Source organism: Cimex lectularius, unplaced genomic scaffold (assembly GCF_000648675.2).
Source record: "Cimex lectularius strain Harlan isolate CLEC.00 unplaced genomic scaffold, Clec_2.1 scaffold6, whole genome shotgun sequence".
Classification (NCBI taxonomy): Eukaryota; Metazoa; Arthropoda; class Insecta; order Hemiptera; family Cimicidae; genus Cimex; species Cimex lectularius.
The window spans coordinates 445,234-468,752 of NW_019392677.1; the positions used below are offsets into that span (position 1 = coordinate 445,234).

General features: G+C 35.8%; 1 protein-coding gene across 3 annotated transcripts in view; it reads left to right on the forward strand.

Moving 5' to 3' along the window:
* The window catches only part of LOC106673830 (serine/threonine-protein phosphatase 4 regulatory subunit 1-like), a 226,181-nt gene extending 204,607 nt beyond the window's left edge, over positions 1–21,574 (forward strand). For all 3 annotated transcript variants that reach the window (XM_014406143.2, XM_014406142.2, XM_014406145.2), the window contains 13 exons: positions 2,707–2,810; positions 15,756–15,907; positions 15,986–16,132; positions 18,538–18,708; positions 18,789–19,075; positions 19,229–19,429; positions 19,493–19,682; positions 19,753–19,801; positions 19,885–20,090; positions 20,153–20,314; positions 20,393–20,885; positions 20,999–21,169; positions 21,256–21,574. In XM_014406143.2, coding sequence (XP_014261629.1) covers positions 2,707–2,810; positions 15,756–15,907; positions 15,986–16,132; positions 18,538–18,708; positions 18,789–19,075; positions 19,229–19,429; positions 19,493–19,682; positions 19,753–19,801; positions 19,885–20,090; positions 20,153–20,314; positions 20,393–20,885; positions 20,999–21,138 — 2,302 coding nt within the window. In that variant the 3' untranslated portion in view covers positions 21,139–21,169; positions 21,256–21,574. The remainder of the gene's footprint in view (positions 1–2,706; positions 2,811–15,755; positions 15,908–15,985; positions 16,133–18,537; positions 18,709–18,788; positions 19,076–19,228; positions 19,430–19,492; positions 19,683–19,752; positions 19,802–19,884; positions 20,091–20,152; positions 20,315–20,392; positions 20,886–20,998; positions 21,170–21,255) is intronic.
* Positions 21,575–23,519: the final 1,945 nt, after the last annotated feature.

A 23,519-nucleotide genomic window follows, 5' to 3' on the forward strand; every position in this document is an offset into this window, starting at 1 on the left:
GACTTAAAATTAAACAGTTTGTTTGGAAAACTAGCTTCAACCCTAAACCCTCAACCTACCCTTGAGATTGTTTGATGATAGAAACTTCGTAAATTTTCATTTATTTATTTATGATCATTCACTAGGAAGTGGAAGCTTAATAGATTTCATAGAAAAGCTTAAACTGTTGATTTAAATTTTGATCTGGCATTAGGTGTTAGATTGTCATGTCAATTAGAATATTACACACGCAAAAGATGGCGATAGTCCAGACTCCACGGTTGGATATTTTCCTCCCCAGGGAGCAATCTTTCAGAAAGGAAAATACTAGAAAATTTACCTGTCACTTAGGTCTTGTCGGTATACTTCAGTGCTTTTACTAATTCAAAAGCATTCTCACTTATTAGATAGCTTCCAAATTGAACTACTTGAGTAGTTATTTGTTCTGATGTTTCAAATCAGAGCAAAATTGATCTGACAAATCAAAATTTGGTGCATGATTTGTGTTACATTAAAATCGTTTTTAGTGAACACTACCCTGGCATGGGTCCCTGAGCGCTTGGGGCATGGAAGCAACGAAAAGGTTGACATTTTGGCCAAAGAGGGAGCCAACCTGGACTCTCTGTGTCCTGAACACTACTGTTTCACTACTGTACTTAGCATCCTGGCACAAAAGAGGATACATCTTAAAATGGATCCTTAATGAGTTCAAAACCTGGTGGAACACACCATAGGTATGAGGCACGCGAAGAGATTCATAGGACCATCCGCAAAACTTATAAAAGAATTACCGGAAGGTAATTGCAACAGAACCAGGATTCTGGTTGGACTCCTGACAGGACATGACCACTTGAGAAATCTCATGCACCTGATAGAGAGAAACACTGTTCAGATACTCCCAGGAGGAAGAGACCGCAGAACACATTTGATGTTTCGCTGAAGGTCTACGTAGATGCAGGTTCTTGCAACTAGGACAAGAAAAACCGCAAGCAAGGTCCTACGCTAAGGAGCCTCTGGCAAAGCTACGGATGCTGATTAATAATCTGAAGCTGGACAGTGAGTTATAAAAACAGGGGAGCACCATAGATCTATTCAGGTCGAGGTGCAGAAGGCCTTGTGGGCCGTCTCTTTTATCCCTTTGTATTTTGATACATCGAATTTTTTTCAGGGAATCTACAGTAATATCTTAGGATCAGATTGAGCTGGTAGTTCAGGTAGATGGTTCATTAGACATTTTGATCAATGACCTGAAGAACACCTGAAAGTGCTGTTTTGTAGTTTCACAACTCCAGACTGCATGAAATCATTGCAGTGTCATTGTAGTAAGATAGTAGTCAAAAATCAACATTGACGACCAAAAAGCAAAGATTTTTACTACCTTACTACATTGACGACATAATTCACATGCTTTATTTTACGAGCTGTTGACAATTTGATCAGAATTTCGATTTTTATAGTGCGGATTCTCATTAACCTTGTTTCTTTTTCTTTCTTTCGGCAATTTAGATGATATTTTATCTCTTATTGGTGTTAGTTGGCTAGCCTCTCGTATGTACCACAGATACTATTAAAATAACGAGAAATACATAAACACATAACACATAACGATTTTTCACGCTTCTCACATCCTCCGGAAACACCGTTAGCGAGTTTTAATCTTCATTTTTTTGGAAAGGACTGCTTCTGCTCACAGTCTGCTGTGGAGAAGTCATTCTGTGTGTAAAAAAATTTTTTCCCAAAAAGTGAAGTGGTATACGCACCCCACCTCAATTTATTTTTATTGTTTTAATCCTTGGTTTAATTTTTTAAGATTTTAATATGCCATATCCCATCCTTACCAGCGTTTTCTCTTTTGATGCGAAGGTCCTTCAATTTTTCGCCCAATACGGGGTTCGACACCACGTTCCGTTATCTGTGCCGATATTTTTTCTTTTATCTAACTTGTTATTTTTTTATATCTTGTCGTTATTTTATTTATATTTTAAGCTCAGATTCTGCCAGAATAAATTTAATTATTTCCACTGTTTCACATCCGGCGATCGTGTAAACCGATCGGCATAGTTGCGTGGGGTCGTTCAAGAGCAGATGTGACGAACTGTTCGTCTGACGCCGGCTGATGGCATACCGTTGTCTGCTGTTAATTAAAAAAAAAAAATTCACTTTTCTTTCCATTAGTCTACGCAAAAGGAAAGCACAAGTCAGTACTTCCGAAATCAACAGGCCAAAGGTTCTTCCCGTCAAGGTTTGTGTTCTGCCCCTCCCAGGAATAGATAAAAGACTGAGGAGAAAAAAAAGCTATCTCCCTTCAGTTTAATAACTCGCTTATCTCCTAGATACATACAATTTTGTGTAAACATCCTGTCTCCCTTATCTCGTCCAAGAGATCCGAGTGCGTAAGGATTCCGTCCCAATCGTTAATGTCAAATTTAAATTATAAACAGTGGAAGTTGTCCTTGACGGTTATTTTGTAACCGGAAATAAGGACCTAGTCGCTCCCTTCCGGCGCTCTTTCTTTCCCTCATCTCCCCATCTGTCGGGTTCATCTTCCATCTGCTTGGAGCGGACAAAGAAAGAAGGGGGGCGAGAAACCGAAGGTCGCCTGCTGCTCCACGCTCTCTCAAATCCGACCGTTATAGGTCTGAGTCTGACCTACCCTACACTCGGCCCACTCTTTCTAAACAGTTTTTTGTTTTGGTTTTTTTATTTTGAAAAACATTTTTTTTGCAGGCATTTCGGGAATGACCAATTATCGGCTCTTCAGAAGAAAGCGGCATCGGACTCGCCTGAAGAAACAGCATGGCTCTTGAACATCTTCATCAACGATACACAAGGTATATTTTCTCATAAATTTCTAACAGACAATACGACGACGGACGACACACTGCCGAAGGATTGTACGCCTCTTGTGGGTTCGTCGGTGTGGAACGTTTGGCGGCCACGCCCTGCAGAGTGCACTGATCCTCTCGTAGAGGGGGGCGGATATGACGTCACACCGGGGTTAAATATTCCTAACTGTGAGCAAGAGAGACGGAGATATAGTGCAGTAGTTTCTTGCCCGTGGTTGCCGGCCGTTCGCTGTTTGCTGGTGGTGGGGGCATGAAGCATTCCAAGCATTCTTCGCCTGCGGCCGTTTCTTGGGATGTCGCGGGAGGGGCGCCGAGGCCCCATCGGAAATTCTAGCAAGAAAAGTTTTTTTTATTCATTTGTTTGTGACACGGGCGCCACCCAGGATTTCCTCGAAGGGGCCGCAGTTTATAAGATTGATTGCAAATGGCGGGGGCGATGGAACAATAGATCAATTTTTTTTAATGTAACGAAACTCGTAAAGAAGAATTTGAATTGCCATATTTGAAGAAAATCACAACATCGACCTGAATGATGCTCATTCTTAGAAAGGCAAACTTTGGTTCAAGTAAATAGCCCTAGATCCATGTGCTTGTTCTTTTCCAATGAAATTTACTTGGAAATTTGAAACTTCGACATTAATTACAACTGAAATAAGTAAAGGTCAATTAGATCACTAACCATAAATGGATAAATTAAAATAATAAAAACCTGGAGATCAGGTATGAAGTCAAGAAGGTTAAAAAAATATTTTTGTGATATTCGGCCTTCTTTCTTAGGACTATTTAATTAAGAAAAAAATTGTGAAAAAATAATCACAAAATTTATGTTCGATGTGTATTTTAAAATTTTTCATAATTAAATAGTCCTGAGGTCTATTTAATTACGATTTTTTTAACAAAAGAACTTAAAAAATTTTGTTGCACAGTAAAAAAAAAAATTTCAATGTGTGTTGTAAATTTTTCTATAATTAATAGAGTCCTGATGAAGGCGTTCTGTGGGACCAGATGCCTGATGACTATTTGATTAAGAAAAAATTAAAATACACTACATATTTTAAAAATAATTGTAAAACCATCAAAAAATTTATATTAAATGTGTGTTGTAAATTTTTCTATAATTAATAGTCCTGATGAAGGCGTCCTGTGGGACCAGATGCCTGATGACTATTTGATTAAGAAAAAATTAGAATAAACATTACTTTTTTTAAATTGTAAAACCGTCAAAAAAGATATTTTATGAGCATTTTACCGTTTTTCGTGATTAAATAATCCTGATGAAGGCATCCTTAGGATTCTATTTAATTACGAAAAAAATACAATAAATTACATATTTAAAAAAATTGTAAAACCATCATAAAATTTATATTTAATGTGTAAGTTTTTCATGATTAAATAATCCTGATGTAGGCATCCTGAGGACTCATTAATTAAAATAAAAAAATACATATTTTAAAAAAACTCAAAAAATTTATATTTAATGTGTATTTCGAGTGTTTCCTTAATTAAATAGTCCTGATGAAGGCGTCCTGAGGACTATTTAATTTAAGAAAAAAATTTAAAATACACTACATATTTAAAAAAAGTTCGGAAAAAACCGTCAAAAAAGTTACATTTAATCTGTATTATAAATTTTTTTTCAAAATGAACGCGTCCTGAGGACTATTTAATTAAGAAAAAATTAAAAGTATTTTTTGGGAAAAAAAGCCATAACATTTATATTTAATGTGCATTTTAAATTTTTTATTAAATTTAATTAAATCGTTGTTAATATAATTATTTAGTTTTAATATTGTTTTCTTAATTTAAATAAGAAAAAAATTTAAAATTCACATAACATAATTTTTTCTTATGTTTAACAAAAAGAATTTTTATATATATGTAGTCTGTATTAAAAAACTTCTTAACTAAACGGTCCTCAGAACGCCTTCATCACGAGTATTTAATTATGAAACATTTTTGAAATTACATTAAATAAAAACTCTTTTTACTGTTTAACAAAAAAAAGTGTATGTATATAATAAAAATATGTATGTTTATTTTAAAACAATTTCTTAATTAAATATAGTCCTGTGGAAGGCGTCAAAATCGGTCGAAAGTTCGAAATCAGAAAACAATTTTTCCCTTCGTGGCTTCATACATTAACTCCAAGTTTTTGCTATTGTCATCGAAGGCCGATACCTTACTCAATGATATTAATATAAATTTATAGCACCATGTTCGGTTTGTTATACGGACATGGAAAATAGTCACAATTTATCATCTAAATTCATACGCGATCGCAGGCATATTCGGCCTTTTTATGACGAGAGACTATTTGAGAAAACATTCCCAAATCGTGAATTGCTTCTAAAGCTCTGGTTTTAAATTTAAAAATTACGATTCAGATTTAATATGAATTTAGTCAATTTTGATTCTCTTCCTATGGGATTTATGGGCGCAAAGATGTTGATTTGAAGAGAATCATGCGAAGACTTGAAATTTAAAAAAAAATCAAGTTCATAAGTCGATTTCGAGGGGGGATCGGCCTAAAAAATTCTATGCTGAACGCCAAAATTTCTGGTTACAAGAAAAAGGTGTCGGTTTGAAGAAAGTTTTCAGCTGTCATAAATCGATGAACTCGTTGGCTTTGTTGCAGAAATGATCTTTCTATTTGATCCAAGTGGTCGTCCTTTTTGAACATGAAAACATTTGACTCGATTCAAAACTCGATAGGTTATAAGTAATTGGTGTTTCGATAAACGTCAAGACGCACTTTTTTCATGAAACCCGTTTGAATAGTCAGTTGATTTAAAAGAAAAAAATTGACTTATCTACACACAATGGGGGACATCGATCAAAGCAACGGTTCTTTTTTGAGAAATATATTTGGAAAAAAAATATTGTTAAAACTGAATGATTGCATGGTGGTATTTTACTATTTTGCTGATAAGAAGCAACTAATGGTGAATCTTTGACAAAAATCTGCTAAGAATGGAAAGGTTTCTTTCGATGTATGAGTGATGTTCATTGTATATTATTTTTTATAGTAGTTGTTTCAATATTTAAGTTCATGCCATACACAACAAATCGACTAACGGACAAGGACTTACGATAGGTTCATTATTTTTTAAACAATACGTGCATAATTTTTTATGTTTGTATTTACGGTAGTACAAGTCTTCTCTATATTATAAATGAAAATATTTTTATTTTATATGTACAAATGGTCTATTTACCTATGAATTGTAATCATTTACTCGTGCTCTATAGGTGAGGGGTGTTAGCTGAGTATGTTTATGGTTACGTGCATGTAGTCTATCGGAGTCCAACGTGGAAACCCTCCTATAATTCTTAGAGCAGCATTTTTTGGACTACCTGGAGGTTAGCAAAATTAGATTTAGACAGATTTCCCAAAATGGGAGCACCGTAAGGATATTAATGGACTTAGCGTACAATTTATTTTTTTATTTGTGAATGGTACAATTTATTTTTTTATTTGTGAATGGTCCATTCTTTTGAGCTTTTTTTCATTGTGGTAACTAAAATGGTCTCTTGGTTTTAAGTCTCTTGGGTTTCTAGAATTTCAGGAACTACATCAAACCCATTTTATTTTTATTGTCATCGATTTCGGGGGCATCATCCTCGTTTTCCTTTAGGAAAAAAAAAGAGTTTTTTGTATCTTTATAGAAAGTTTTTTTTTACAAAAAGAAAATGAGACCGATGATGGGGGCTGATGCCCCCGAAATCAATATCAATAAAAAGAAAATGAGTAGTCCTGAAAAGAAACCCAAGAGACTTCATTTTAGTTACCACACTGGAAAAAAAGCTCAAAAGAATGGACCATCTAAACGTTCACAAATAAAAAAAAATGGTTGTCCAGTTCCTGTAAAGAAACCCAAGAAATATGAAAAGTCAACAACAGATAAAGAAGAGTAAAAAAATTTAATAAAAATATAATTAAGTCTGGAATCTAGGTACATTTCAGGGTATTTTACATTCTTAAAACATGATATTGGCGATTTATTTATTATTACTTGATTGATAATGTGCGGACTTCATCGAGTAACCAGTGTTGCCCCAGTCTTTCCATTTTTTTATATTTAAAACGCCTACAGTTACAGATAATTTTCTGCGGATCAACCCTAGGAGGCTCTTTTATAAAAGCCGTATCACCAGCTAAAAGAGTCAGTTCAGTTGTAGTTTTTAACTTGCAAAGGTCGTTTATAAAGATTGTAAGGTTGTCCAATAATAGACCCTTGGAGGACCCCAGTTCTTATACTCATTGAAGGTGATCTTCTGCCATCAATATGTACAAAGAATTTCCTGACGGTTGTGTCATTAATAATTAAACGTGTTCAGTAGACTAACAGATTTCGATGAGAAAAATCTAGTTTCTATTAAGTCATTTTATCAATTAGTCGTTTTTATTATTACATATAGTCGAATTTTAGTGTAAAATAATTTTGTCCTGTTTCTTTAACGAGCTAGATACAGTTGGAACTGTGATCCCAGTGACATTGTTTATGAAAGGGCGTGATTAATGTGAATATTATTACCAAGTGATCAAATAAACGGAGTTTCAAAAGTTCATCGGCCCCAAACAAAATGAACTCCCAGCAGTCTCACAAACTCGTCGATTCATATTCAATAGTTAAATAACATTTAGGGTTTTAACTGATGTAAAATAGGAGGATTTAATGTTGTTGATATTAACATACTGGTCCCAGAGTATAAAATTTTGTCGAATCGTCTTGTTTTTAAACTAAATTATGAAACTTTTTGACTAAATTGTTGTTTTTATATATTTATAACATCGCATTTATGCGAAGGAGATGAGATTTTTCTCTGAGCGCCACTGTTCAGTTCATAATGAATCGTTTCTTTATTAAATTTGCCTTTGATGTAGGCAGGGGATTAAAATCCTCTGGAAAGAAATTGGTCTAGAAACAAGGGAAACGCCTATGGGTTTGAAGCTTTTTCGATTTTTTCCTCTTTATGATATAAAGCGAAATGACTGGTGTAGAAGGGATGGAGATTTTTTTAAACCCATTTGTTTGTAGCAATTTTCTCCCTAAAACATGTTTGAGCTTGGTTTAGGATTACGATGATTTGTTCGCCACAGGTTGGGTCGAGTTTTTGATTTTAGGTTCCTTTGAAAATTTGATGTTTTCACCTAGAGACCAATAAATTCCTCTATCTAACTGATGGACGAACTATGGCAGTGATCGGACCTAACCGTTTTCCGTTATGAATTCTCGCGTTTTCTTTCCTCCCGAGCTTTTTAGGTTATTGCTATATTTTTCACGCCATCGATCACGATCACGATCACGATCCGACCCGACCCGTTCACTCCTGTAATGGAAATCAGGTGGATTGTTCAACCCAGGAGATTAGGTTTGCCAGATTTCCTCCCATCCCACAGCACAAGTTTGAATAGGTTTCAATTTTTTTGCACAATGTAGAGAAAGGTGGTACCCTAGCTCTTATTTAAAAAAAAGTCACATTCATACATAGGAATTTCCAGTGGTTGAAACCTGAACGTTTGTTCGAAATGAATGACGTCCCAGAAAAACTTTTGACGATCAGCCCACTTATTAAATTGGCTAGTTGGTAAACTGCATATTTATAATTTTTGTAAAACTAATCAGTACTACACCCAGAGGACACGTCCTTTGAGAAGTCAGCCAAATGTTAACCCTCTTTGTTTTTGGCTAAGGTTATAGTAAGGAGTTAAGAGAATTCTAATTTTGATTGGAATGGTTGGATTTGTTGGATGTTAGATAGGTGGTGGATGTGTATCTATGCCCAGTGTAGATAGATCGAAGTAATGTTTTGTAGTTTGTTCTTTACCGTCATGTATTATCTAACATCTCCCTGCCAACAAAAGTCCACATGGTCAAGGCATTGGTATTCCCAGTAGTCATGTATGGCTGCTAGAGATTCTTTTGAACTATGGTGCTGGAGAAGACTCTTGAGGTCCCTTGGACTGGAAGAAGTTCAAATCAGTCAATCCTAATATAAATCAACCCTGACTGTTCCCTCGAAGGCCAGATGATGAAACTGAAGCTCAACTCAGCAAAGCTGGCTACCAAATGAGAAGGGAGCACTCACTGGAGAAGACCCTGATGCTGGGAAAGGTTGAAGGTCAAAGAATCCGGGGACGGCAAAGGATGAGATGGTCAGGCAAGTTCATTCCAACGTAAGCCACATTCTTTTTGACCCAGGACGTCTGAGAAATTTACTTTAAAAATATTTTTGCATTTCCCTATTATCTAGTAATGAGATTAGTTGGAGTAGAAAAGTATAGTTTTTTTTTTTAAGTTTCTCATGCTAAGTATATTAAAAAGGATGAGTACGTGTGGGACGAACTGTAACCAGGAAGTGCAATGCACTCTTCTTCCACAAGCAAAGAATCAAAACTCAAGTCCAATGCTGATTTATTTCATATGATATTGCATTATGAACGTGATTATCTTCATCTACGATCAATCACTCTCACGTTAGGTATCATAAAGATCCAATAGCCCTAACTTTGCGTGAATAAATAAAACCATCTACCCTTTATTTTTTTCAGGTGAATTTATTTCTTTTTATGGCTGGCGTCTATTGGTCTGTGTGTGTGCGTGTGCGTGTGTGTGTAGATTCCAGGGTCTGTCTCGTATCATAAGACCATAAGACAAGTTTATAAAATCTAATCATATGATTTCCCTTTTTCCAAATCAGCGTCTTTCTTCATCATTGGGAAGCCCTGTTGCAATTTCGTTCACGAAAGCTTATCCGGCGACGAGAGGTTTTCGGTCAAGGGGAGGGCCCGTTATTGACTAAAGGTGTGAATTTACGTGAATCACTTCGGTATCTCGGGTGCTTTATTTGATCTCCCATTATCTGAGGGTGAGCAAACTTAGCCAGGACATTAAAGCAACGCTGATAGATTTAATTTCTATTTCCGTTTATTATATGGATATGTCGTCGTCCATCAATAAATAGGCTCGTTTTGATAATAGGTCAGTGTTTCTTGCGTGGAAGAAAGGAGAGTAGCGACTCATGATTTTTGTTTTAAAAAAATCCCTTTAGATATCGATTTAACAGTAATTTCGGGTTATACGACCCGCAGAAAAAAATTCTTATTTTATGTTGACAAATTTTCTCATTACTTTTACACAATTGGAGACTAGAATTTAATAAATGACAACCATTGTTCAAACCGACATCTTTTATAAACCAGCCCTCAAAAATTGACGTTATACTTACAATAGTAAGAGGCATGTTGAACACGTCTGACTTTAAAAATTGGCGAACTACATTTTTAAAATCGGTTTGAATATTTCGCCCTAAATGTTTTAAAAAAGTAGACGATTGTATTCTTAATATTGGTTAACAAAAAAAGTTGTAACTATTAAGTCATTTAACAAAATAAGAAGAATGAAAAAGAATAAGATAAAATTACATACGTTCGTCAAGAAAGTTGAAAAAAAAGGTTGCATCCTTAATATTGGTTATTCAAGATAGAAAAAAGTAAAAAAAATCCTTAATATCCTAAAAGTAAAAAAAAAGTTATAACACAAAAGAAGAATAAGATTGCGTTCTTAATGAAAATGAAAAAGAATAAGATTACATTTTTAATGTTCGTCAATAAAGAAGAAAAAAAGAAAAATTAAGTTGCATCCTTAATATTGGTTAAGCAATGTAGAAAAAAGTTTTAAAAAATCCACTATATTACTATAACAAAAGTTATTACAAAAAAAGAAAGATAAAATTGCGTTCTTAATGTTGGTCATCAGACTAGAAAAATTTAAAAAAAATATTAATCCTTAATATTGGTTAGCAAAGTTTAAAAAAAATTCGAATCCTTAATATTGGTTAGCAAAAAAGAAAAAAAATGCTATAACAAAAAAGAAGATTGTGTTCTTAATATTGGTCAGCAAAGTAGAAAAATGTAAAAAATAAGATTACATCCTTAATATTGGTTAGCAAAAAAGAGAACAATGCTATAACAAAAAAAAAAGAAGAAGATGGTGTTTTTATATTGGTCAGCAAAGTAGAAAAATGTAAAAAAAAAAAAAAAAAGGATAGCATTCTTAATATTGGTTAGCAAAGTGAAAAAAAATACGATTCCTTAATATTGGTTACTAAAGCAGAAAAATATATAACAAAAAAGAAGAATAAAATTGCGTTCCTAATATTGGTCAGCAAAGAAAAAGAAAAAAGTCTAAGAAACGTACCAATGTTTATATTTTATACGTATTTGATTTAATTACGAATAATTTAACTGACTTCTATTTTTAATAATAAAATAATGCAAGAGAATTATTCAGAGGTTATTACACTTTGAACGTTTGTATTTTAGGAAAACAATTCTTATCTCTATGAATCTCTGCTAGGCTTATTAATCTATCTATTATTAATCTATACGTATTTATGTATATTTGTGTGTGCGTGTGTGTGTGTGTGTGTGTGTGTGTGTGTGTGTGTGTGTGTGTGTGATGGCACCAATCTGTTTGGTACCGTATTTTTTTACCAAATCTATATAATAAATCCCCATGATATTCGTTTAAAATCCTGTTTTTGGGGAAGTTGTTTAACCCGGATAATCCTATGGACATCTTGATGTAAAATTAATTCTCAATCGAATTATCCGGGCATAATTGTAATTTTTTCGATTTCATGCTTTTCCTAATATAATTCATGTTTCAATAATATTTACAATTACTTGTTCTTACAGCTTTCACATGATGTAGTCGACTTAATTTTGTGAAAATAAGATGGAAACTCTTTGATCATTTCGCCAATCCGAAATAAATGAAGGAGTTTTGTGATATTCTGGGTGATTGAGTAATTTTCTGTCTCGTTGAGATAAAATAAAAATATATTCGAACCGGAAATTGACCCGACTCCTCGATCAAATTGCTAAATTTCTTTTCTCCATCTTGAATTCTCAATAATTCCTGTTATCGGAATGGGGAAAAAAAACAGGAATTCGAAAGCCAATTGTAAATGTCGATAGGGGGAATCTGCATCTGACCTCAAAACCTCCATTTTGAAGTTCTTCCTTCTCGTGAGGGATTACCGGTCAATTTTGTTGAATCGGGTTCTGTGTGGTCCTACTGAACTTTTGTGACATCCAACAATTATCTCTTGAACGACACTAATTATTTCCTTTTGTTAAATAATAATTTCAATCAGGCTTAAGATTTAAGATTGAATAAAAAAGAAAAATGCGAGCTTTCTCAGACGGAAACTGGCTAATGAAGGGTATATCATCAAGGAAAGCAGTTGACGCTTTATGGTAAGGTAATTAGGAAAGATTAGGATCTAAATTTTTTACTTACCAAATTAAAGAAAGGGCAAAAGTCTCAATTTAGAAGAAGTTTTACAGCAACGATTTCAAACATTACAAAAATGCTGCGTCAAACTTTCATTTTTTCTTGATTGGTTGGTCCACCATTAACATAGAAAAGAATTAAAGTTGATGTTGGGTGTTGATCGGCGAGTCGGTGAACTCATGTTGAACCGGCCTTGGGTCACTTACTGGGTCTGGAACTGTTGTGGAACGGGAGTTTCTCACTGAAGATGGCGCAATGCCGAAACGCGTTTGAGTAGGTTCAACAAACCCGCGGGTGAAGGCGGACCCAATAAGTGACCCAATTATACAGCAGGTATGAACTGTTGGAACTTTTAACGTTATTATTTTTGATATCACTGGTGTTCAAATTCTTAATCGTTTAAACGTGAATTGTAGATTCTTCTCGTTATGTGGAGTCCACATGATGCAAATATTTTACCTGCCTACTTCGTTTTCCCCCTCCCTCTCCTCTTTCCCTCTCCAGATTATGTTAATTTATTTCTCCCTTCTGTGATAATTTTCTTTTTGGTATTTTTGCCTTCCGCCGAAATAACGCTTCATACTACAATATCATCTGATGACGATGGTTTTCCTATTGATTTGGCTTTTTATCCTCTGCCTAAGCTTGCTTGATTATATATTTACCATCTGATGACGACGATGGTTTTCCTGTTGATTTGGCTTTTTTTCCTCTACCCAAGCATGCTTCTTGGGTCTACCATCTGATGGCGAGATGGTACTTTATTATTTATTTTATACGATATTTGTCTATATAATATTACGTTGTCATACATTTGTAAGCTTCAAAAAAGCAGTTATAGGTTTATTTTTTCTATCTCAACGAACTTTCACCCAGAAGCTTCCAAGGGGTGCCACTGGTCTACGCCTGGTGCTGTTGATTTGTTATCATTAGGCAATTTTAAAAATCAGAATGCTCTTTTTAGCCTCTTTTTACAAGACAGAAAAGAAAAAATCTAGTCTCAATAGTGTTCTATTATTGTATAAGATTCACGAAGATGCATTATAATTTATTATGACTATCTAAGAATAAGGCCTGCAATAGGCCGTGGTGTAAATGGAAATGACTCAGATATTTGCGAAACCCTCCAGTTGCTTTATTTCTTTTCTTCCCAGGAAAATTGTTCACCTACTGAACATGTTTAATTTTTACCCCTTTTCTTTTCAAGATTTTGTTGAAATATTTTGGACCTTTCATTAGTACAATATATATTTTAGAAAAACCAACGTTCCGCTTAAGCGCAGGCCAATGAAGTCACTATGGATTTTAATTGTAAAAGTTCATTTTTTTTTTTTTTTACAACTTCTTTATTTTCTGAGCCGCTTTAATTGAATTACTTAACGCCATCTGAACCAGCAGTAAAATTGTACTGAGGGGAAAACTTTTCAACTCGACTTTTCACTTTTTGCTCTCCTTGTGTGAGAAATTGTCAGCAGTTTGTCAACTCCGAGAACCACCCTGATTGTCGAAATTTCTGGATTAAACGGAGTACAAATTTTTCTTCTCCCCAAGACTCAAAGGAAAAGACGGAATTCTGTAGTGATACATTGGCCTACACAACATAAAGAAAATTGGTAAAGAAAATCCAGTTTTATAGGTCATTGGGAATTAGGTGGAATTCAAAGACTCTAAAATTCATTACAGGCCAAGCGTAGTGAGTGAAATTTGTTGATTTTGGCACGTTAATGACACTAGATTTGTTCGATTATCTATAAATTAGATTACAACCAAAATGTACTCGAGCGAAAAGCAAAATTCAGAAGAGAATCAGTTCGAAAATGTGTTTCAAAATGTTTCGCAACTTAATGACACGAGGACTCACTGTAAGCTAAATGGTCTCGGGTTCGCATCCGGCTTTCCTCACCCGAATCTTTTGACGGCTTTTTTCAAAAACACCGAAAACCCGGAGGGTTCATATATAGCTTTGTAGTTTGTGGGCAACTCTAGATATTAAATATATAATTGCCATTGTACACCCAACACAAACATACCTAAAACTCTATGACTATATAGTAAAAGCTATATAGTACCATGGGTACATTTCTGATTGCCGCCGATCTATAGACTAAAATCTTACAAAAATATCTAAACTATAGACTAGCCGAGCTACTTTAATCGCTACTAGGTTGTAGTAGGTGCCATGTGTCATCATAATTGTTTGTGAACTAGCTGGGTTTAGCACGGTGGTTTTGGTTTCAGTGCCTAGAAAATACTAGTTGGCTACTGTGCGTGTGGAAAGATTTTTTGTCATCATCACTATCGAACTAGCTTACTAGCCCGCTTCTAAAATCGTAAACTTTTAAGGGAGATATGTAAAATTTTTATCGCTTTAATATTTGGGTTTTTATATTTTCAAATTAACCTAGTCTCGGGGGCCGCAATGGTTTAGGCATTGACACGGCGCTCATCACTGTAAGGTAAAGGTCCCAGATTCGAATCCAGCGGCCTTGCATTCGAACGCGACTTAACTTTTTTTTCAAAAACACCGTCACCCTGGGGCTTTATACGACCTCTGCTGTTGTGAACCCTCGTAAAAAAACAAAAAAACCTTGTCTTTCTTGATGATGTATAAATTGAGTGATAGGACTGGAGGACATCCATAGAAGAGTCCTGTTTTAGTTTTTTTAATGGTTTATTGGTGGTTGATGCAGAATACAATTATTTCCTCCACTGCGACCTAAACCAGATCTACTGTGAAACTTATAGCCATACCTTTGAAAGTGCGCTATTCCGTATAAAACTAAGCACTTCCTTGGTGCTCTTCGTGGATCTCCTTGTGTTTGAGAACTGGCTGTACCGTAAACGGGCCGACACTTTACCGATGCCTCTGCTTCCTCATGGCAGAGCCGACATGTTTCCGTCTCAGCCTGGCCCATCTTAAGGTGATAGTTAAGATGGCAGTGGCCTTCTTTGTTCTTTCGCGTTCCTCTTTATACATGGAGTATTTGTCCAGTGTTTTGAGTTTTTCTATATCAATCCATTTTTTTAGTTCCAACTTAAGCACACACTCCTGAGTACTTAGTTGTGGTTCTGGTCCCATAGGTGAGAGGGTGGCCCCTTTCGTGGCTTGTTGGTCACATTTCCTTCTATGCCTGTAAGTCCGGGAACTTTTAGGTAATCTGTTTTGCTTTTCCAGAATCACCAGGCACTAGACAATGTTTTGGTTTTAAGTTGAGGCCTTTAGATATACAGAATTAATAATTAATCGCTGTTTAGTTGAGTTCAAACGATTTGTTTGTCTGTGTTTATACTATTTACATACAGACGTAGATAAAGCGGAAAAGTCCTCCGGTGAAAGTAAATTGACAATGTAGCAGGTTCGGATGTTGTATATAAAATGTGTTGTGAACTTGAGGGGATCTGTTATTGATCTCGTTCCCCCTCCCTCTGGAACAGAGGGAGAGGAACACGGGTCGAGTGAGAGAGCGTGAGAGTCCCTTTCCCCCCATTCACCACTTACTCTCGCCCCTACTACGAACGAGGACGACAGGACGCCGGCAAACACGCACGTAAACACGCACGTACAAAGACACGACGCGCGCGCGTCCTTTCGTACAAATCACTTTCTCACAGGCGTTTCCCGTTGTAGATGAACTGTACAAATGCGAGTTCCTCCAATACGTGCCGAGCATTGCGGTCATCCTTTCAGAGGAGCCCAACAACCACGGCCGTCTCAAGTCCCTGATAGAGTCCCACCTCCTTCCGACCGTCGCCAGCAGTCTCGTCTATTCCAATATAACGGTAAATTAAAAAAAAACAACGTAGTTTCTTCAGAAATTAATAATTTTTTGGTTTTGCCTTTTCAAATGAAATTTACAGGTGACCAAAGCCGGGGAAACAGCTCTGTTGGCCCTCCTTGAGCATAATCTCATCAGACAAGAATATATTTTGTCGGATATATGGCCTATCCTGGAGGAGAGTTTGAGCCAGCCTAAAGCTAACTATGGAGCTGGCAATGCAATCAAGGTATGTCCACAAACTTAATATAAAAATGAACGTCGGGTTATATTATATAATAGAAGCAATTAAGATAAACCTATTAAAACCTGTACTTTTGTATGTTGGTTAAAACACACACATAATGTTAATTTGACTGCAGATGTAGCTCATTATTTATAGGTGAATTTTACTTACAAAACTTTTGCAATAATGAATGACCTCTTATTGAAAGAACCCCATTAAATTCATAGGAATTAATGTTTCTACGAACTTTATGAGGTTCTTTCAATAATATAATTATAAGCCTTGCTGTAGCACTCAATCAGAGTAAATTTATAGTGCACTTCTTGATTTTTTGCTTTCTTCTTTTTAACTGTATTGTTGTTATGTTTATTTATATTAACACGCCGATATCTCAAGTGGTTAGAGCAGCGGCATATGTAGCCGAAGGTTGTGGGTTCGAATCCCGCTTGTGACACTTTTTTCATGTAGGCAAAGACTTTTTTTAAATGATAAATAAGGTTAGTTCAACTACCAGATTATATGAACCCTCGGGGTACTGGTATTTAAAAATTTTTATTTGTAAGTATATCAGGTTTGAATGCAAGGCCACTAGATTCGAACCCAGGACCTTTACCTTGCAGTAATGAGCGCCGTGCCAACGCTTAAACCGTTGTTTTAAAATTTGGTTTGTTTTGATATCTAAGTATTTTATTTTCTTAGGTATATTGTAATTGTAAGTTTCTCACAGGAAAAACAAGAAACCTGCAAGCATTTCTTTTTTTAATTTTCTGAAGAAAAAAAAGCATTTATAAATAATTTGTATAACGATATCATTATTTCTTAAAACAAATCATTAACAACCTTAAGCACGTGCCGGAAGGAAAATGAGAACACCAAACAAAACAAATGTAAAAGCTTATTGGCAATATAAAAAAAAAGTTCACAGGCATAAAATGCTAGTTTTGAGGGTTAAGGCAACCTTCACTTGCATAGTACTACATCGGCAATCAAAATGTTAATTTATTTCTGAAAATAAATATGGCAAATAATTTCTATATTAGACTGTAGTTTATTTTTTTATTTTGTTAAACTAAAAACAGAAAGAGGATGTAGGCCTGCGTGAAAGACATGGGTAGTGAGATGTGAATTACCTCTCACTATCTTGTCTTTCATGTAGTCCATATCCGAGGACCGTCGATACTATTCAGCAAAGAACTAAAAGTAAAGGAATCGACCTGTTGTCGGTGGCATCAAAGCCGGTTTGTCATAGTACTTATTAACTATCACAGCCAGCTTTGATGAGCACTGACACTACAGGTTTATACTGCGAGCATGGGAGGATCGTTTGAAGATTTGTTATCGGGGTGTTGGGGTCGTCAAAGTGGTTGTGCAAATGCTTTATGTCATATCACAGCCACTTTGATAGGCTCTACTACTCTATAAACCATCAGTTTGAATGTAATAAGAAACACACCAGAAGGCAAAAATGGGATGGAGGGGACGTCATAACTTATGGAGGTGCCAGTCAAAGTGGTTGTGAAATGTGTATTGTATCATATCACAGCCATTTTTGACGAGTCCTTCCATGAGTTCCGACACACGTGCTGTACCGACTAGACTCATTGGTCCCAACGCCGTCTCACAAAGTGGCTGTTGTATGTGTTTTCCCCTTTTTCTCATTCATATCACAGCCAGCTTTGATGAGCGGTGTTTCGGCCTTTTGGCTGCGACAGTCCAGAGGATCTGGATAAATGTACTTGTGTAAAATAGAAGAGAAGAGAACTTTAATTGGAAGGTCTCATCGGCTTTCATCAAAGTGGCTGTGAACTATGTTCATACTCATATCACAGCCAGCTTTGATGAGCGCTGAACAGACTGTAATCTCTGTTTTACATTATTAAAACCATAAGTGTTGTTTATGTTATTCAGCTCATAAAACTAACATTATTTCAGAGTATTTAAATTATTTTAAAAAAAGCTAACCGTTATTTTGCATTCACTTTCACTCTTATTGTTTATAAATTGTTCAGTTAAAGCTCCAAATTATAATTTTATACAAAAATTTAAACATATCAATTTGAGTTGAATAATACATATGATCAGTGGCAATAATTATTAATTATTAGTCAATAAACAGTGGCAGATAGAATAATTTGTTAGTCTATTATAAACAAAATGTAAGTTTTTTAACTAATATGCAATATACTTGTATTATTTGATAATTATATAACTTATTTAGAAAACATACAAAATATAATCAATTGTTATTGTAAATATGTTTTAGTTTATGTATTTAGATGTGTTGTTATATTTCATGTCTAATTGTATTGGGTGCTGATTATTTTAATTTATTATAATAAACCCATTTTGTAAAAAATCGTTTTTAAATGAAGGCCTGAAGTTCAGTTTTTCTTTGCATTTGTAAACAGTTAATGAGCAAAATGGCACCATGGCTTGGTAGCGAGACCATTGGGCGTCTGCTGATTCCTGTGCTCAAGAACATGTCAACTGACTCTGATGCCACCGCTAGAAATATTTGCGCATCACATTTTGGAGATGTCTGCGCAATTGTTCAGCCGGAGGTCATTGAAACAGTTTTGGTAATTGGATTTTGTTATTAATCGCCATGAGAGAGCTGCTCGAAAGAGAATTAACACATTTGTATACGTTTTGTTTTAAGATTCCAAGTTTTTTAGCCCTCTGCCAGGATTCAGAGTGGATGATCCGAAAGTCCTGTGCCGAGTCATTCACTCCTGTATCGTGCGTCGTATCCTCTGAGACCAGGAAGAATAGTTTAGCACCAGCGTTTGCCAACCTTCTGAAAGATAAGATGCAATGTGTGAGAGTTGCCGCCTTCTTAAGTCTGGGCCCTTTTATTATCACATTTGCTGAGCCGAGCATAGTATCTCTTGGCTACTGCCAGTTTGGCGATCTAGTTCTCAAGTATAAGGATGGCTATGAATTCAAGTAAGCTCAATAGCTTTGTTATCTCGTATCTGATTTTATTTGTAAAAAAAAATCTGAAAACTTTGATTCATTTTTGTTAAATTCTAAGAGTTCATAGTTGAATTGCAGTTTGAATTGGTGTGTTGTAAATAAATTCAAAAAACATGCTTTTAGTTTGAATTCGGCGAAATCCAAACACCCTCTTCTCATACAAGACCAAACAGTTGAAGATCATATTAAAAATCTTGAAATGGTTTTCTCATCGGTAGGATTTTTGGACATATCGTTAGGAATGGTGGATTCTGACGTATGCAGCTTTAACACATTCTGGTTGGATGGTTACAACAATGCGCAAGGATCAACTGGCCCTCTGAAGTTAGTTGTTAATAGTTGCAGTTAATATAATCAAGATATAAACTCTGTTTTTTGTTTATTTAGAAGTGGATTAGGTTACAAAGATCCTGAGAATGAACTTTACAACCAATTTCAATATTGGAGGGACCCACTACCTAATATTGATAATGATCTTGGTAATGAATCAATAGATAATAACAATCCTTCATCTCCTAGCTGCTTAGATTTCCAAATTAGCCATTCACCTCAGTCCAACCTGTGTTCTTCTATTACGGTAGGTAAAATCTTATTCTAATTTCCTTGGTTTAATACTGTTTTTATTTATTTTTTTTTTTAACTTTTAGCGTAAATTACGATCATTGGATTACCATGAAGTTGAGAAATCGCAAAAAGGTGTGTTTTGCTTTACTGTTGATCATTTAGTAAAAGTTTCAAACCAGTACTTCAATATAATTGCATGTGATATAATTTTTCAGAATCAGAAAAGGAAAATGGAGACCAAGAAATAGTACCAAGCGACCTTTTACACCATTTTGTCTCCATGTCTAGTGAACCGTATAGAGTCATATACAACACTGCCAAACATTGCGCGTATAACTTGCCTGCGGTCGCTCTTACCCTTGGACCAAAGAACTGGGACTTGATCAAGGCTGCATGCAAACATCTGGCAACAGACACTCAGGTATGTCTTCAAACTTAACAAATAAAGATGTTATTTATTATTTTAATACTTCTCTATTTCAGTGGAAAGTTAGGAAAATAATAGCAAGTAGTTTACACGAGTTGGCTGAACTAATCGGAGAAGAGTTGACTACTCGGGACCTTGTACCTATTTTTAAAGACTTCATCAATGATGTGGATGAAGTGAGGATAGGTGCACTCAGACATTTAGCACAATTCCTCAAGGTTTGCATTATTTCAATTGTACCCTTACAATGCAAATTTTTGGCTTATTTTAATAGACAATTATTATTTTAATTCTAGTTGTTGAGGCCTGCAGTGCGTAATACATTATTACCTAGGCTAGTATACTTTCAAAAAACGGATTACAAACGCTACTGGAGATTCAGGCAGGAGCTAGCCGAGCAGCTTCTTCAGATTCTCGGGCTGTTTTCACCGGCTGATACATGCCACCATTTATCCCCTATAGTGCAGTCTCTCCTGCTGGACAGGGTGGCTGAAGTGCGTAAGGTCTCGCTTCATCTCGTCACCGAGCTGGTTTCACACGTTTCGATCGATGTTAATCTCCTGCGATCGCTCTTGGCCGAACTGGCCCAGCAATTCGCTCATTCGCCAAGGTGGAACCGGAGGCAGATATTCGCACTTTTCTGTTCTCGTCTCATTTCCGAGAGCGTCCTCTCAGGTGATATGTTCGCCAGGGATGTACTACCTCATCTCCTTGATCTCTCTTGGGATCGTGTACCCAATGTCAGGCTAACAGTCGCTAGAACTCTCGCCAACGATATAATACCCCAACGTAAGTTTTATGACATTTATTACAATTATAAATATTTTTTTAAATAATTCATTTCAAAACAAAAATTTGTACTTCCAACATTTTTTTTTCTAACCAGCAAAATTATGTTACAGCTTATTTTTCTGACTGTTCAAATCCTCACCATGAAATATTGTTATCCACATTGAAGAGGTTACAGAGTGATAAAGATCGTGATGTCAAATTTTTTGCATGCCAAGCGGTGATATCGCCACAGACCGACCCGACTGTATAGTGAGTTCTGTGGGCTGTTATCATTACACGGGGTAAGTTTATTTAAAATGAAAATCCCCATCAAAACAAATTTATATCCTCATTACTAATTTTTTTGATTTTTACTTTTCTCTTTTAGATAAATTTCATCGTTGTTTCAATGATGGAACTTGGTTACCTCTAGATATGCTGTGGAGGAGGTGATTGCCAGTGTAAAGCGATTTTTTTTTTTTTTCTTTTTTAATGTGAGCAACCGATTGTAACAATGGACTGCCCGGCTAAAGGCTGTTGAGTGTGTATCGAGTGAAGGCAGTTTTTAAAAATTATTGTTCTTTAAATATATTTTTATTTGTATACATAAGTTAAGTAAATATTGTATATATATTGTTTTTCCTTCTGTGTACAGTAAAATTTGTATGAACATGATTTCATGAATATTAATTTTGTATTTGTTGAATGTATATTAATAGTCTTGAGTTTTTATTTATTCCTTTTCATTTTAAGTAAAACCTAAATTGACTTCCACATCTTAAAACACACAATGCAGATGACTCCACAGTGGAGTCAAGCCCCCTCTCTATGACATTGACAACTAACCTAACTGAGCGTCGATGGGGTACTCATTATTCCGCCACAGACCCTCTCACATCACATATTCACGCTAATAAATACATTCACTCAATACAAACTGGGTATACACGACTATGATTACTACATACAATAGAACAACCCCGTTTCCTCCAAGAATCAGAACAGGTGCTTAAACACAATTATTAAATCAAGTGGCATTGGAGCCAATGAATTGTACCCTTAATTAAGAGGACATATTGTGCAACCTTTCTCTGCTTGCAGGACCACATGCGTATGCTTTGGCTCAAAAGTGTCTGTATGTCAACCTTTCATAGCCTATTGCCAATTGGGTGAAGATGACTTACGAATCAGATCCTCTAAGGGACACCCATCAGCAATGTTCTTCATACACCACAGCTTGTCTGTTGATCTGGCCGACAGTCATAAACACATTCTTACTTAATATTTACTCAAAGTGTGGGTGGAATACTCTATATTCCTCCATCACCCTTGTTATGTAATAATAACTAGCTTAATTGAGGGGGTGGTGTAGTCAATATTCTGTCTTTAAACCTCCCATACTATACTTTCATGCTAATAAATACATTTACTCAACGGGAGAAAATTTTCATAATTATATACAATATTTCTTCCAAAGATCAGAACAGTAGATCAAAATATTTGAATGAATTTCACCCTTCAATTATGTTAGACGCATCAATCAGCCTTTTCTGCAAGCAGGACACAGGCTTTAGCCCAAAAGTATTAGTGTCAAGCATAGTCTATTCTTAATTGGGTGAGAATGACTTATGAGACAAGTGTACTCCAAGGGATACCATCAACAATCTACTTCATACACCAGAGCTCTCTCAATCTGGCTCATTGATGCCTATCACTGTATAGCATATCCCTTATGTAAGTAGCATTGATGCACTCCAAGTGTGATGTCTGGTTTTGCAAGTAATTGCTTATGAATCATTGTTTGAGAAACATCTATACCATTCCAGTACTGCTGGCCACCACATACTATCGAATGCCTTGCTATGTCGAACAGCATTCCCATACTTTTCTTGCATGAGGCTGACGATATTCATGCATCTTGTGGATTTGCCAACTTTACTCCCATATTGGTTTGGGTACAAGCTGCCCTTGAAGGTGACTGAGGATTTTAGTGTAATCATCCCTAGCAGCTTGCCCATCTCGACAGCTGGTGAGTGCCTAGCCTTCAAAAAAGTACTAATTGCGGCTGACTTACATTCATTGGGAAAATATATCACCCTCAAGCAGTCTGTGTATATCTGTTGGCGGTAGTCTCTGATTATCTCTATGGAGAGTGCAACCGATTTTCCTTACACTGCATCTTCGCCAGGTGCACTGGCCATTCTTAGATGAGCAACAGTGGCATAAAATTTGGCGGTAGTCCATAGCGAGTGTGCTATAGTGGGTTCCTCCATTTTCTCTCCTAGTGCAGCCTAGGCAGAAGTGTCACTCTCAGGAGAGTCATCTGGAAATGCCTTGCATAAGATGCCACCGTTTTCTTTCAGAGACATAACTGTAGGGTTACAAGCTGGTACAATGGAACAATTTACTAGCTTTTGGATTGCAATCTTTATATGCATGCCCCATAGGTCGCAGCTTTATCACACTCCTCTGTAAAAGTCTTCCAAGAAGTGTTTTTATGTACATTGCCATTGCAACTCATTTTGAAAGGAACCTTTTTTTTACTGCATTGTAGACTTCGTGCTGTTCATCTTGTTGGTCAGGAGTTCTGTTTCTTGCCATTCTAGTGTTCTGCACATTCTTTTTTAGGGCAGCAAGAGAACAGGTGAAGGG